At 32.0% G+C, this 17,507-nt stretch overlaps 2 protein-coding genes across 2 annotated transcripts; one reads left to right on the forward strand and one right to left on the reverse strand.

The window, feature by feature from the left end:
- The first annotated feature begins 7,505 nt into the window (after nt 1-7,505).
- Nucleotides 7,506-10,030, forward strand: LOC125842386 (FCS-Like Zinc finger 10-like). The gene is made up of 3 exons (XM_049521672.1): nt 7,506-7,691; nt 8,251-9,357; nt 9,439-10,030. Exons 2-3 carry the CDS (start codon nt 8,288-8,290, stop codon nt 9,590-9,592), a joined length of 1,224 nt encoding a protein of 407 aa, XP_049377629.1. The 5' UTR covers nt 7,506-7,691; nt 8,251-8,287; the 3' UTR covers nt 9,593-10,030.
- A 1,127-nt stretch (nt 10,031-11,157) lies between these two features.
- Nucleotides 11,158-16,917, reverse strand: LOC125878346 (probable E3 ubiquitin-protein ligase RZFP34). Its single transcript, XM_049559581.1, has 12 exons — nt 14,951-16,917; nt 14,253-14,840; nt 13,866-13,953; nt 13,469-13,528; nt 13,257-13,289; nt 12,967-13,044; nt 12,770-12,813; nt 12,438-12,478; nt 12,247-12,329; nt 12,055-12,146; nt 11,857-11,968; nt 11,158-11,770 (listed from the first exon to the last, which is right to left on the reverse strand). Exons 2-12 carry the CDS (start codon nt 14,441-14,443, stop codon nt 11,657-11,659), a joined length of 936 nt encoding a protein of 311 aa, XP_049415538.1. The 5' UTR covers nt 14,444-14,840; nt 14,951-16,917; the 3' UTR covers nt 11,158-11,656.
- Nucleotides 16,918-17,507: the final 590 nt, after the last annotated feature.

Consider the following 17,507-nt stretch of genomic DNA (forward strand, 5'->3'; position numbering starts at 1 on the left):
TGGAAAAAGCTCAAACCGTTAAGAACCGATAATTCGATAATAAAAAGAAATCAAAATTATTACCAAAATCGCTAAACCAATAATGCATTACCGATAAACCAATAACTTTTTTTGGTTAGGGTTATCGATTTTTGCTCGGTTTTGAACAACCTTTAATTCAATAGTTTTAGTCCAAAATTTATATTTATATTTAAAAACTATCTAATTAATATGCACAAATTATAGTTTAAACTCGGTAACTTTAATTTAAAAGTCTAGAATCTCGAACCCCTAAATTTCAAATCTTGATTTCACTTTTGAATTTTTCTTCCAGATATGTATTCAGATTCAAATATCTAAATCTTAGTACAAATCTTGTTATTCCGATGACATTCAGATTCAAATATTTTGATCTTAATAAAAACAAATGAAGGTCCATGATCACAAGTGATACAACTTCGCCGTCCGTTCACTATTGCTTCACGTTTCGATTAATGAGAGTCAATTTAACTAATTTTCAAGGTTAATTTGAATTAGATAAACTCACTATAATTTTATATTTAGATATTCGAAAACTATATAAAAAATACAATAAGTTTTAATCCTTCTCATATTAATATGATAGAAAAATATGTATTAATATATTGATCAAAGTTTATATAATTTGACTCTGAAAAAATGTAATGTGACAAGTAAAAAGTTACGGAAAAGATTAGACACAATTTGAGGAAGATCCCTAAATTGTCGCAAAGAAATCTACTTAAATTGTAATGCAAAAGAGTCAAATGTTGGATTAAAAAGATTTGGTGCACTCACGGGAAAAAGTTACTGCTTTTAATTTGAAATTTTGAATAAAGTTAAAAGAGAAATTCACTGTGTTTAATTACTTTTGAAAACATGAAAAAATTAAATAGATGAATCAGATACGGATTTAAAATTTAAGTTTTATGGGTTCATTTTTGATATTTTTTATACTAAATACATTTTATTTTTGAAATTATAGATTCATAATTTAATATTTACTGAAATTCTAAAAAAAAATTACTTTTATATTTATGTTCGATATCGAAGATACTAGTTTGAATGTGACATGAAGTTGGTTAGTTGAAGGAGAAAATGGTTAAATTACTTGTTGTAATCTCCATCTTCATTTTTTGAGCTACTAATATTTTGTGAATTTATATATGAAAATTGAAACATAGTAAGGGGGTTATCGTAGGATCATGGTATACAATCTCTTTCGGCAAACATATTTGTGTAAATTATTTTAAGAGAGAACTATTGAAAACACTTCTGAACTTCGAGTAAATATTAGTTTCATTTTCGTACTGTTGATAGCCTTAGAAATGTCACATAATTTGACTAACTAAACTTAGATACACACGTTCTACCGCATGACATAGCGAGTGGTCTCAAATTTTTGTAGGAGCATAGGATTCTTAATAAAAGTCGAGAGGAGTGTTAAATACACCCCTAAAGTTGGGGGGAATTTAGAGGTGTATTTCACTCATGTTGCAAGATCGAGGGTGTATTTAAGTTTAGTTCGTCAAGTACAGAATTGTTTTTAAGATTGTCAATAGTTCAAGGATGAAACTAATAATTCGCACCGAATTTAGAATTATTTTGAATACTTCTCTCTAATTATAAATTAGATTGATGAATTTGCAATTCAGAACTGCCTAATAAGTCGATTTAATCTCTTTACCATCAAAATTAAACACTATTAATTGGACTTGATGATCAGATACATATTGAGCTTAATTAGTTGCATTTTGTGCGTGACCCACAGACAGATGAATTAAGAAAATCTATATAATTAAAATTAAGATTCTATCGTTAGGCACAATAATAAGGTAGAGACTAGAGAGACTAATTATAATTATAAAAATAATAAATGGTGAATGAACATGACCATTTGCCACGTGATGAACAATTGATGAGATTACTGTATAAATATTATATTGACAATTTGATAAGATTATTAAAATATATATAATTACGACCGGCATGATAATGTCAAGTTTAACATATTATAATTATTATATTTATATATTATATGATATAGAAAAAATATACAAACAAAACATGCTTTGACAATTGTGTTTCCTAGGTAGGTTGCACATCTTCTAAATTTACGTAGTCTTATATACGATTTTATTATATTTATTTAATTTGGTGTTAAGGAAAAAAATAGTTACTTTAATTAATTTTAAATAAAATAAATGGGAGCCACTCTTGTCCTTTTAACTTTTTCTTTGTTTCCTATTAGTATTTACTATAATGTGAATTCAGATGTTCTCTATATAAAGTTTATTTAAGTAGAAAATATTTTTTCTCGAAGTTTTTTCATATATTTAGTTCAAACTTAAAATTGTTATCTATCAATGAAAAGATTTATTCGTCCCACCAGCCATCACAATTCCTATTGGTCACTTTCGCTCTTTATTTTTACGTAGAGACTTTAATTTAAATTAATGAGTCTTATTTTAGTTATGTTGAGTATTATGACACATAATATAAAACTATTCTATTAAATGAAAATGTGAAATATAAAAATAATTACAAACGATGATGTTTTGTTGTTTCTTCTTCAATAGGTTGTCTTTTAGTTAAGCATTACAATTAAAGATAAATTTATATAATTAAAATATATAAACTACTTAAAGTGACCGGCCTATTTGACAATATCAAGGGACAAATATAAAAACAAATATTAACACTTATAATACTATATTAATTAAATAGAAATGGATTATATTAATTATGTAAATGTGTTTTAATAAGTTTATGCTTGACAATGACAATTAATACAGAAACCACAAAATTGATTTTTGGGAATTTACTAAGAAGGAAAAACAGAGTAATCCAATTTATACTTTTTCTAAAAGTTGTTTATTAAGGAAAAAACCAAGTTTAAATTTCATACTTTTTTTTTACGCAAATATGACATGATTTTATTCGTAATAATAGAGTAATATATTTATGAGCAGCTTTCACATATAGCAAACATAAAAATTATATTTGTATGTTATAACTATAGTTTGTATAATTGCGCTTTATAGCAAATTTTATGTTTGCTATGGAGCTTTTGATTTGTATAATTCGCTAGATACATGCAATTTTATACAAATTGTTCAGTTTTGTATAAATTCATTTATACATTGTAATTTGTATAATAAGATTTGTATTTGTATAATTATAAGTGTATAGGACGAAAATATATGTATTTGTATTTGTATATACACTTTTCTCTCGCTTTATACAAACACAAACGCATTTTATATATTTTATACCGAAATGTATAAAATGACTAATTGTATATTGAATCAGATGGCAAAAAAATGGGATGTTTGCTGTGAATTACAAATAAAATAAACCATGACTATATCATTTAATTTAAATTAATAATTTATTATTTCATACAATTTTCCCTATATTTATTTACAGTCGATATAAGGTTCTTGAATTAATATTTGGCACTATATATATAGAGTATACATATTGCATCTTAATAATTAATTAGATGTTCTTAAAACTCACATTAGTTAATTTAATCTCTACGTACGTCTACTAATTTAGCTTCTCCATGAGAATATTTCTTGATAAATGAAAAATAAATACATCCAATGCAGATTCTTTTTTGTTTTTTTACGTACAAGTTGATAGAAATGGAGACGCAACATCTTGGTAGTCGATAAATATGTCTATTTCAATCGTAAACGGATCCATAATTTAAATTTAATGAATTTAATTATTTTATTTTTTCTCTCGATTCTTAGCATTGAGCTTTTTACATATTTTTAAAGCTTTAAGCTGATATCTATCATTTGTTATTATTGTTAGTAAATTTTTATGAATAAATTTATTATTTAACATAAAAAATATTAGGTTCAGATGAATCTAATTGCGGTAAGGTTGGATCTCCCAAGGAACATGTCTTATTCTGTCACAATGTTGATAAATTAAATTGTTGTATATAATTCCAAAGTTGTCTGCATCACCATGAATTGCAAGGCCATCTTCACAATTATTACTTATGTTATAAAACAAACGTATAAATCCAATCTAGAGGTAGATCGAGTAAGAATTGATTTTTGTATAATTTTTTTAGAAAATGTTTTTCTTATTTCACGTATGTTTTGACATTGATTTGTGTATTTTGACCTATAATTTGTACACAATTAAGTAATTTGGCGCAATTTGAGATTTGATTCGATAGTGACATGATATTCTATCGCATTAGGCTTATTAATCATCGGTTATGGGAGATTTGCACTAAGTAGAACTATTTTAGCGATATGCAAATTTGAAATTTAAATTTATGCATTCAACTTTAAAGATATCAATATTGATTATGTATATATTTATATTCCATATTAATTACGAGTTCAGATGCATCCATAATCAAAGGGCAATATTTCCCCTTGATTTCACGCCGCTATTTAATTTTTATTTCTATTTAACTAAATTTATAAGAGTAAATTCCTAAAGAATACATAACTTTGAATTTTACAATTTATGTGCCACTTGGGTTTACAAATGATTTTAAATTTTTTAAAATGAGAGCATAATTAAGTTGAATATTGAGTATATACAACATGATCAATTGACATACACTAAGTGGAATATCCAACACATTATACATCACTTTGATAGATCATGATCCTTAATATCTAACACACAATTATTGGACATGTTAAGTAAAACACATTTTGCAAAATGATGTGTACAATTCAACCAACATATATTCAACAAATTAAAGTGGTTAAGTACAATTCAATAAAGTTATTTCTTAATATTTTTGAAATATCTTAAATCGATCGCTTTATACATACTAAAAATTACTTTACATTGTATTTTATTATCAAAGAGGTTCCTCCTAGATCCATCCCACCTAAACGTAGATCCATCTTTGTTTTAGATCTACCTCTTTAAGTTATAACCACACCATTCATTACAAATTAGAATTGACTACAAATACATCAACCACCTAACAACATAATAATAATCACATATTAAGCAATTTTGTCTGATACACTTTTTATCGTCCAAATACGACACTCGTCATGAACAAATAAGCTAGAGATATTCAAACATTAGACTTGTTTGCTCATGTCATGTTTTGACCACAATGAAATAATTTTTTTTCAAACAAATTAAATTACATTTTTTCAAAAGTAACTGTCATCAAAAAAGAGTTCTAGCTTGTACCTTGTTCAGGGAGCCACCGAAAGGTGACATAGTTCTTTAATTTATTTATTCACAATTTTCTTAAAAAATTCACAACTGATATATTAATTAATAAAATAAAATAGGAAAATTTTTTAAAAAATTACAAGAGGGACCCTATAAAGGTATTTAAATTTGTCGTATAGTGATGAATCATCATCACTTCCAAACAAAAAATAATAGTAACTGAAACTCTGAAAAAAGGATGCCCTTTTCAAAATCTATAATGATTTATTTTTTCTTTTTATTTTTTCTTTTGTATAATGATTTTTGTTTTTAATAGAGGCACCAAATTACGAAAACTCACATGCAATTGAATAAAGTACTACTCACTATGTACTACCAAGAATAATTTTTGGTCTATATATACTTGATGAGTACCACTACTTTATCTTATTTGTTTATTTATTTATATTTATATAACTCCCTCCATTTTATTTCAAAAAATAATTTATATAGAAAATGGTGTTAAAAAAGAAGGTATTGTCATTGTCGTTAATTAGTTCGGCCACTCGGATTTACTAGACGTAAATTCAAATTAATCGTAAATGTGAATTACAAATACTAAACAGTAATTTGCACAAATAAACTTTTTTGTGCTATCTTTTAAATTTGAATTTTGCTTGTAAAAGTTTGTAAAAATAAATTCAGCTCTATAATGAATATGTCATCTTGCAATAATTTTTGAAAATTTAGTGATGGTTTCTGATGACGATATGTGTGTATTTAATAAAATACAAATGTCATACAATGAAATATAATGATAAACAAGTGAATGTAAGTTAATCTTGTATTCACACGCAGGTAGAAATATTGTATATGCCTAAATACACTTATTCACTTATTAGACACACAAATACTATTTTTACTATATTTTGAAATTAAAATTTCACTATGTTTTGTAATTAAATTAAAATCTTACTATGTTTCGTAATTAAATGAAATTAAAATCTCACTTCATACTAAATATTTTTTTATACTCATGACCGAACCTAAGATCTTCAATTAAGGGAGCAGCAGCCATATCCACTCCATCCCATTGGTGATTGTTTTTAACTTATCATGAATGCCTTGATATTAATCAAAGTTTACACTTAATTTGATATATTTTTCTAAAATATCCTCACTATTACAATCTTTGAATAACTTGTTCCCAGTTAAATGAACCATAACCGACAACTACAATTAATTTCATTTGATCTTCTAAAATTCTTCAATGTTATAATCTTTGAATAACTTGTTCTAGTCAAATGAATCACAAGTGTCTTTATATTAACCAAAGACTACAATTAGTTTAATATATTCTTCTAAAAAGTCTCAATTATTATAATCATCAAATAATACATTTCCACCCAAATAAATCATAAGTGTCTTGATATTAATAAAAAAATATAAGTAATTAATTTGAATTTTTTTAAAAAATATTCCAATCATAATTATAATCTTCAAATAATTTGTTGTCAACCAAATGAAGTATAAATGTCTTGATATTAAGCAAAGACTACAATTAATTTGACATGTTCTTTTAAGATATACAATTAATTAAACAAGTTCTTCTAAAATATCTCGATCATTATAAAATGTTTAAATAATTTGTTCTCAACCAAATAAATTATAAATGTCTGAAAGTTAATACTATAATTAATTTGACATATTTTTTTTAAACATTTCGATCATATAGTATTCGAATAATTCATTCTTAATCAAACAAATCATAAATGTCTTAATTAATATTAATCATAGACTATGATTAATTTGACATGTTTTTTTTTTAAAATATCACGATTATTATAATTTTTGAATAACTTGTTTACAACCAAACAAATCATAGATGTCTGGATATTAATCCAAGACGTTAATTAGTTTGACAAGCTCTTTTAAAATATCTTTTTATCTCCAGAACAATGAAAAATAAATTTGATGAAGAATTGTTCATTAAACTTTATCAATTTATCATGATTAAATAATGTAATTAGTTATAATTAAGTAATAGTTTGTTTATATAAAACATTTGACGTATTTATTACTCTAGTAATATAAACACACATTACAAATAATTTCTTACCAATTAATACTTGCTTATCTCTCATGTTACTTCTTTTTACTTTTTTATGGACCATCTTAATGGCTTAATTATTATTTTTTTCCAAAAAACAAAAAAATTCAAATAAAAGTCAAAACAAAAAAGCCTACATAATTATCTACATCATTTATTATCCTTTGTATTTATACATGTATTTTGTTTTCTACTCTGTATTTTCTACACAGAGAGAGAAACTGAAAGAGTATTTGAGAAGCTCTCACTATTTACTGATTTTGATGCATATTGTGAGAGAAAGAGAAAGAAAAAGATGTACTGAAGAAGCCACACACACACACTACTGTGAGAGATAAAGGGAAAGAGCTCTTCTCTTTGCATTTATACTACTTCTCTCACAAACTAAATTCTCCCATCTTTGAAGCTTCTGGAACTAATCTATCAGGTGTTTTTCCCTCTTTGTGAGTCCCTTGAATGGAAAAAAGTATTATTTTTTTTTTTTTAAATAATTGAAAATCCATCAAGAAATGAAACCCCCATCTTTGATTTTTGATTTTCAAGATTCTTGTGTGATGCATGACCCAAAGTTGAAATCTTGAAAATGGGGTTTATGTGGGTTTAATCATTTTTCTTGGCGATGTCAATGGTGGTTTTTTTTTTTTAAAAATTCAAACTTTTTGTTCTGGCCGTAATCTACATTTGCAGGTCTTTCTCTTGTTGACTCTTGGTGTTCATTGATTTTGACTATTTTTTTATATTTCTAACTATTTATTTTTCTTGAGAAAAAGTTTTCCCCTTTAATAATCTATGTGGGTTTTATGGATTCTTGAATTGTTTTTTGTGCATTTATCATCTTCCTTATAACCCCTTTAAAAATGCAAGCTTTAATGTAGTTGTTCTTTAGATGTTTTGATGGATTTCTCATTTGGGGTTTCTTTTTATAAATTTGTCATTCTTGATGATTTATTTAGTACTAAGGCAAAAAATGTTGGATCTTGATGCAGGTGTTGGTGGACTTTTAGGGCTGAGGGTTTAAGGATAATGCTGAAGAAGAGGACCAGATCACACCAGAAAGTTCAAACAATGGGGCATTTGATGTCTGATGGTATCTCTGATTCTTATTTTCAATCTGATGTTTTGGTCAGGAAACATAAAAGTAACTCCTTTTTTAATGTTCCTGGTGTGTTTGTTGGGCTTAATCCTAAGGGTTCAGAATCTGATTCAGTGAGAAGTCCTACTTCTCCACTGGATTTTAGGGTCTTTTCAAATTTGGGAAACCCCTTTAGGTCATCAACTAGTGAGGGGGCTGGGGCTAACAAGACATGGGGTTGTACTAAAGTAGGCCTTGGCATTGTGGATTCTCTTGATGATGAAATGAAACAATCGGGGAAAGTTTTTCGATCATCCGATAGTAAAAATATTCTTTTTGGCACACAAATGAGGATCAAAACACATGATTTTCAGAGCTGTGTTGATGATTCTCTTGAGGAACCTAAGTCACTCCCTAAGAATATCTCGATTTTTCCTCATACTTTGTCCAAAAGCTCCAATCTTCGAAAGGGACGTTCTGATGTTGTCTTTGGAATTGGAGATTCCCTGTCGGAGCATGAGTTGTCCAGAAATTTTCGTTCTTGTTCTCTAGACTCTGGAAGGTCTAGCTCACGTTTCGCAAGCTTGGCGAACCGTACTGTGGCTTTTGGTTCTGAAAATGCAATAAATCCAGTGGTTTCACATACTAAATGTGTTAGAGGTTGCTCAAAGTTGGGCAATCCTGCAGGTGGTGCGAAATTGAGTCCTATATCAACACCTGTTGGCTCTAACACTAGCTTAGTTGGTTCTATTTCAGCTAGTGACATTGAACTTTCTGAGGACTATACCTGTGTGAGAACCCGTGGACCCAATGCCAAAGTAACTCATATCTTTTGTGACTGCATTTTAGAATGTCACAACAATGAGTTACCCAATTTTTGTAAGAATGCTAATGAGAAAACCGTGCTGCCTGAGGTGACGGACAGCTCAGAGGTCCTCAATTCATTTCCTTCAAGCGATTTTTTGCGCTTCTGTTCCTCTTGCAAGAAGAGGCTGGATGGAAAAGATATTTACATGTACAGGTCTGTTCATAATCACTGCAATTCTAACAGTTCTAATGACTTGATGATTTTGATAGTGAAAATTTGTATTGTGTTTTGCAGAGGTGAGAAAGCTTTTTGCAGCTTGGATTGTCGTTCTGAGGCGATTTTAATTGATGAGGAGATGGAGAAGAAAGTCAATAATCATTCTGAAAGCACTGTTAAGCCAAACAGCCGTGATGAAGTTTTTGACACCGGCTTGTTCATTGCTACATAGGATGCCGGAATTGCACTGCTGTAGCTACTAAGCCCATGATTGATGAAACCGCCGCACTGGTTAACAACTAGACACCCTGGTCATCTGTTTACTAAGAGCTTTTTTTTGTGCATCTTTGTGCAGCCATGGATGATCAGATCATGTATTGCTACTTGTGTGAACTGTCTTTCCTTTCTCATGGTCTTAGTGGTTAACGGTCGCAAACTGTGAATTTTGCTTTATATAGTTCTGAATTTGTTTATGTAATAGTGGAGTACTCACAAAAAAAAGAAGGATAAGAAACTTAACTAGAAGGGTTGTAGCCCATCCTTGTGGCTCCCCAAATTTTGGTTTCTCACCAAGCTAATATTACCTGTCAAAGTTTGATAAATACAAATGTTTTATGACTACATACATTACTTCTGTTTTGTATGAATAAAAATGTTTTGTAACTACTCATTGTTGTCCTCGTTGTTTACTGCTTATCAGAATCTGTTTGTTCTCTGTGTATGTAAATGTGTTAGTCATGACATGCTTTCTTGATTGTGATTTAGACTTTACCGATGCTAGTAAATGTTGTTTTGGTCTTTTAGTCAGGTGAAGATAACATAGCTTCTTGAGGTTTCTGTTTTTATTGTTCTTCGAATACCCCTCAACCAATTGCTTCCATAATCCTAGGTCTCATTTCTTTGATCCTCAACTTGTCTTTTTCTTGAATGTACTTGATAGATATGTTGGGAATATGTTTTAGTTATGTTAGTACATCTAGACCCCTATGTTTTCTGGGGATCTTGTTGTTCTGTGAATATTTGAATGTCAGTAGAAAATACAGAACTTTGATACTTTTTAGTTTGTTTTGTATTTGAGATGAGCTTACATAGAGCGACATTGATAGTGATGTGATGATTCATGGAGCCGATCCTAACTTGTTTGGGATTGAGGCATAGTTTTTATTGTTGTAGTTTGTGTAAATCCTTTTTATTTCTTCAGATTGAACTACACCAGTTGACACAGCAGTGTCTTGTTCCTTCAACTCTTAGATTAGCACTACACCAGTTCTGTTTCTACTCTGCGTCTTGCATAGCTAACACTACCATGATGATGCTACGATGTGCCTGTATTGACGTTACTTGCAAACAATGCTGATATATATCCATAAAAACACACACATGTTTGATTGTTCTAACTAGTCGAAACGTCCTCACTTTAGAGAGGTCCTTTCGGGTTTAATTTTAATTCCATGAGAACACTGTTTTGGGAGATTGAGGTAATGTTGGGAACATGTGCTATACTGTACTGTATGTGAAGCCTAAAGGCACTAAAGGCCTATGCAGTATCTTTATACGCGTATCTTATCTATGTTTCCTTTTTCTTTTTTGACCTTTTTGTGATATTACCAATTTAAGTAACTTGGGGAGAGTAAATGTTGACAAGGGTCACTCATCTAGTCAGGTAACTCTTCTTTTCATCTATCACTTTACCTCAGAAAAAAGAAAAGGTATACTGCACGTTAGAAAATTGAAAGGGACTAGCTTTTTTCTTTCTTTGTTTCAATACCTTGCAATCTAAGAATGCATAGTCAGGATAATTTAACTAGGTACCCGTCATAATTTTTTTTTAAAGAACTATAGTACTCTTTAAATATGAAGTAATGATACAAATTTAACTTCACACGAGTAATTAACTGGAAGGTGCAATATCACACAACACTTCAGGTCTCAGCCACCTGACATGCCACAGTTCTACTTGCTCTCTGCTATAAAGGATTGAATCACGCATACCAACAATATTTGTGCCAAGACTGAACAAATAATCAGTGTCTTCAAAATTACACTGGCATGCAATAAAACACACATACTACTACCAAGGAACATTGAAGATGAATAAACTGAAGAAACGCGAAACACGATAACCCCAGAAATGCTACAAGCATGATCATAGTAGAATCCCTTCCTTCCATCATTTCTTCTACAAGCATAGCTTTGTAAAGCCCAATCATTCCCAATCAGAGGTACCACCCTAGCCACATAGGGCGTGGGATCATTTTCACTTGAAAGCCAGACTGACTATTGCTATATGGTCCCTCTATCTGCCTCTTATTTGGCGGGTGTTGTAAGATTTGCAACATGGACATTTCTGAGCCACAAAGTGAAATTGCACTTCTGAGGTGATTCCACAATCATTACAAAGGATCCAAACCTGCAGGATCATAAATTTCATTTACTTTTTGAAGCTCTGTTGGCATATTAACGCAATAAAAAGAACAGTTCGGAAAATACACTCACCTTCTTGTCTTGATAAGGTTCGGGCATCGGTGTTGCAGCAATCTCCATGTCAAATTTCTCCCACACCTTCGACATATCACATACCGACTTAGAGCAGAGAGGACAAGCATACCTGTTGCAAAGTTGAAGTCAGATCAGTTGTATAGACAACCTGCACACATGTTGCAAATAGGGAACAATAAAGTAACAATAACTTACTGGTAGTGTTCCTGCATCTCCTTCAAGCAGTTCTTATGAATAGTGTGTCCACAAGGCATTACTGTTACATCGTTTATCGACTCAAAGAGATACTGCATATAACCATTCTCAATTCATTCGGTTGCAACATCACAGAAAAGGTTTAAACAAGGGAAAAATAACTGGGGAGAATTTTTTTATTGCATTCCATACCTCAAAACAAACAGGACAGTCATGATGCATTGCTCCCTCTACACAGGGGTGGCTGTTCCTCAATAGAACTGAATAACAACATCCTGTATCACACAACCACCACATAGTAAGAAAAATGAAATTCCAAAAGATAATACGGAGTAATGCACAAACATGAGCCTCTGTTAAACAAAGGGATGACTGAGACTTACTGCATTTGGGACAGTGGAAGAAGTTCTCCATCCCACCAATCCTAGAAACATAAAAATAATAAAAATAGAACACCAACATCAGAATCAATACATTGTTTAAGCATCAAATGTATACACAAAGTATGATATGGAACAGTTCAGATGAATTGGTATTGAATTGCAGACAGGTCTTTTTGTTATTACACATGGAAGACGTTAGCAAAGGTGTTGTCTCCTTTTCTTTAGTTACTTTTTTTTGCTCTATCAGAAGCTCAACAGAAATGAGAGAGAGAGATAGAGAAAATGTTATGGAGAATGGGGAAGGCATTGGAATTTCAGCTAAGTAACAATACCTGCATATTCCACAACCATTGCAGTGATACTGTCTTTTGGATATCTGCAACATGAAAAGTGGAGAAGAGGTTGGTCAGCACATTACATATTTCACTTACAGCTGCATTTCCTTGTTACTATCATCAACTGCTTGAATTCAATGTGTGTATTAAGCAGTTTCATGTGAATAACTTGAGAGAGGAGAACTAAAACTTACATCATCATCAAATAGCTTACACGTTTCACAGAAATATCTCCCCATGCACACACCGCAATTGATGCAAACTTGCTGAACCTGGTAGAGAACATCAGTGATAACCAGTCAGAATGCAAGCTGCTTGGCTGGAATAGCAAACATCAAACCAAGAGAACTCGGTTCTCTTCGGGTTCTTGATCAATAAACTGTCATGCTCAAGCAAGAAAGACTTGCATTACTCAATTGCAAACATCCTTAAAATCGTGACCTCATAACAGAGTAAAGGGCAGGACAGCATAAACACCACTCACCTCTTGCTCTGTATCACAAAGTGAGCATATAACCTGCAGAAAACCCAAAACAAATGAGTATATGTATTCTTTTATGCATCGTGTTCAGATTCCATTCAAAATTAAATGAAGAGAAGGTAAAACTAGCTTTCAGACCAAGGAAGAGAATTACATATTTGGGGGGGGGGGNGGATTATTTACACAAAAATAGTTTAACCAGTCAGGATTATTACCCTTTCCACCTTGTGACGAGGAATCTCATGTCGAAGTTTCTGGTCAACGTTGATATTGTTCTGTAGACAAGCAAATATGTTAGTAAAGTCTTTACCAACCAAAGATGGGAGATGAGTAATCTTTGGGGGGAAAATAAGAATCTTCGCTGATAAGGTAAAATCTTAATGACGCATAGCCACAATGAAATGATGAACACTATGACGTGTAAATCAAGGTGCCTTGCAATCAAAAGGTACAAGAAAACGCTACATGACTTCAAACAATAATGCTCATGTCCCTGGATGCAGGTATTTTGTTATCTCAAATCTTACTGAGGTGGCATATTGTGCACCTCATTAACTACAGACATATTATACGTATTCGTAAGTGAATGGTCCATCATTCATCAGCACTTACCTTATATTCATTATGACAATGCCTGCAGTCAAACATCTCATTGCAGCAAGGGGCTATAATGCGACATCTACGGCGATAGTGGGAACATCTGGAAAATAACACACATCTGAGAATAATTGATAATCATAACATCCACTATGTATGAGGTTTAGACAAACATATATCATAATATGTATCTACACCTTCAATGTTATAACAGAGTTGGTGAGCAAAGATCAACCAAGTATGAATGTACAAAATAGACATAAGTTAAATTGGTGAAGAAAGATCAACCAAGTTTGATTGTACAAAATAGACGTAAGTTAAATTGGTGAAGAAAGATCAACCAAGAATGATTGGACAAAATAGACTTTAAGTTTACTGTCATGAATGAGACACAGAACATACCCATATTCCAAGTATCCTCTGTCGAGGGCTTCAGTACAAGTGGATTTTTCTTCATGTGTACTATCCTCAGGCAAGTAGCCCCCAGAGAAACTCTGAACCAGATCAGCATCATTCTCAGATGTTGTAACATTTTGTAAGTTTAAGGCCTCATAATGTGGTGTCCCTGAATGTTCAATCACTATGTCTCCCATTTAGCCTTATGGATGAATTTAACAACTAGAAGCCCTGCATTCAGGAAACAGTCAAGGGAAAAAATCCTAAACCTACAAAGGCATGACTATTTGGCCCTCCAAATGGGCAAAACACCTCAGACAATGTTGTGTTGTCGCACATGAACACCAATTGAAACCAGCAACAACAAATTCCAACAAAGCTTGACAGCTCCAATCAGCAAACTCCACCATGAGAATTCATCAAAACAAGTTGATCTACAAGAATCCACAAGTAGGTTCAAAAGGAACCCAAACTAGAACTATCGTGAAGCATTGAGGAGCTCCAAAGCGTCCAGCAGTAGATAATAATGATTGCATGATGACTTCATTCTTGGAGAACTCCATTTAAAGAGATACTGATGAAGGGAAGTCCAACCTAAGGTAAAAGCAATGGACAACAATCAACCCCGTCCTGACAGAAAAATACTGGGAAAAGTGCGAAACTGCAGAGATGATTTATTTGTTGTCCATCACAGACAACCCTACCTCTGTCTGAGATTCTGCACCATGTCTCACTTCAACAAGGGAATCTTACCCTGAAGAAGAATTTTATAAATTCCTACTGTCTGTTAGTTGGATTATTTCATTGTCAGAAAGGAAAATCTTATCTGTTGGGTTACAACATCCAACTGATCCATACTCTCCAGTCTCCGGTGGTCATCTTTCTTTTTTGTTCACCTTTTCACCCGGAGGCTTATTGTTAACGAAAGACCTCATCATCGCACATGCCTAGCATTTTACTAAAATTCACAAAAACTGAAGTTGCAAACAAAAAGCATCATGTGCCACGATATCTTATATTTCCAGTCCAGTGTCTACCTCTCATGTGAAAATAGGTAAAATTTACAATCTTTCATTACCATCAGTCAAGAACAGCTACAACCACATATACCAGATGATCTCTTTCAGGAGCCCAAAATTAGATTGGTTGGAAGATAAAACATACCAGAAAACTTGGAAAGCAATCGAAACTCCCAATCCTAAGTCAGCGTACTAAAGGAAAAGTGAGAACTGCAAATACCAATAGCCTCAATGGATACCAGCATCAGAAGTTGAACGCAAAATAGAAAAAGGAAACAGAGTGATGAACAAACTGAACAGAAGATTGACATAGATGTCCAATGAGAAGGGCGCTATCACGACTACTACTTCCTTTTGATTGGAACACCAGCTTTTCAACTTCAGCTTGACCAAATACATGCTTATAAATGCTTGTGTTTATAGTCTCAATCTTCATAAGCGAAAAGGGATAGGGCAGGAAAAAAGAAAAGTATTTGTTTATTCAAGATCTTTATTATTTTTTTGTCTTTAAATTCGTCATCAACTTCTCACTGGAATTTTACTTGATAGCTGCAATTTACATACTGTCACAAAACATCAATATAGCTAAACCACCCACACAAAAGTTCAAGGTACCCCATATCTTAAACTTGCGGGCACCTATATATTTTTAACTATAATTTTTCAAGGCTAAGAGTAAAACTAGATAATTTCATCAACTATCCTAAGACCAAAGAATGCCAAATTAGTTATCAATCGTTCCTACGGATATATTTTGCTGCCACTCAATCAATCAAAAGCAAAGGCCTCATGCAATCAATCAACCAACGTAAATGCCACGAAACTGAGGATTATTTACACTCTATGAATCAAAAATTGTGGATGGGGTTAATATAACCACAAAGCTCGAAAGCTCAGTGATATGAAGCAGCATTCCACCAAGATACATACGCTACATAACCATCAAATTCAACATAGATATTAGCAAGGCAACCATTTGTAACACAACAGCACGCAAACCAATCATTCATGATCTCATGGCACAGAAACATAATCTCAACAGAGTCTCTTTCTCTTTCTTTTTTCCATAGCACAACAATCACAATTCTTATAGATTCCACAAAAAATGGAACCTGTACGAGAGCACAATCAACACAACACAAACTCTACAAGCTCCACTAAAAGTATCTCTCCTCCTACAAACTAACGCAAATCCGTTATAATCGATCTAAGCAAACAAAGCCTATAAATTCACCAACACAAACATTTCATAGACTCCGCAAAAGAGGATGAAATGCAACAAACAATAAATTAAGCAGTACGCGAAAATGAAGAATAAGATGAAACACAGAGATCAGTAGATAGGCGTCATTATAGGTCTAATCATACTTGCAGGAAACTATATAATAGCGCAAAATTCATACAGTCTACATACCTATATAAGTAAATTCAATAGAAATGAGAAGAGCGAAATACGGAATTACGGAGCAAAAACAAAAATGAATATAAAAGGAAGCTAACGCAGGACACTTTGAATAACGAACTTTCAACTCCGATCGTCGGTCACAACTTGCTCCGATCAGATTCTCCGACCTGCAAATGCTGAATAATGTATACAGATAAATGCACGCACAGAGAAAATGGAGGATTTTTTTGTGAGTAGGGTTCGAATGTGAGTGATTTTATAGGTGGGTGGGGAGGCTATCCAGAGAGTTCGAAAAAATTGAAAGGTGTGGGCAGATGACGTGGTGAGTGAAATTTGTGAAAGCTGGTCATTCATGTATCTTTTTCAAATGCTATTACTATTTCACCCCTATAAACTAATCAAAATATCTTTCCACTCTACACGTCCTGTTTTTTTCTTCAAAATTTGAATAGAAAATTATTAATCGGATACTTTGTCAGGAATTGAGGTGTTCAATTGAATCAAGATTTATTGAATGGTCTAAATGATATATTTTGACAAGTTTTAGGGAATGATGTGTGTTCAAACTTATATTTTTTTAGAGGATGTTGAGATGAATGCGTGGACACACTAGGAGAGGTAGAATTAGGAACGAAGATATATGAGATAAGGTGGGCTGTGGGAGTGACTCAAGTCATGGACAAGACGAGGGAGGCGAGTTTAAGATATTTCAGACATACAAGATCACAAATGCACAGATATTCCCCAGTGAAAAGTGCGAGAGGTTGACCATGGTGAATTTTAGGAGAGATAGGTCTAACAAGTATTGAGGATAAGTGATTCGACAGGATATGACAC

The sequence above is a fragment of the Solanum stenotomum genome, chromosome 10 (assembly GCF_019186545.1).
Source record: "Solanum stenotomum isolate F172 chromosome 10, ASM1918654v1, whole genome shotgun sequence".
Lineage (NCBI taxonomy): Eukaryota > Viridiplantae > Streptophyta > Magnoliopsida > Solanales > Solanaceae > Solanum > Solanum stenotomum.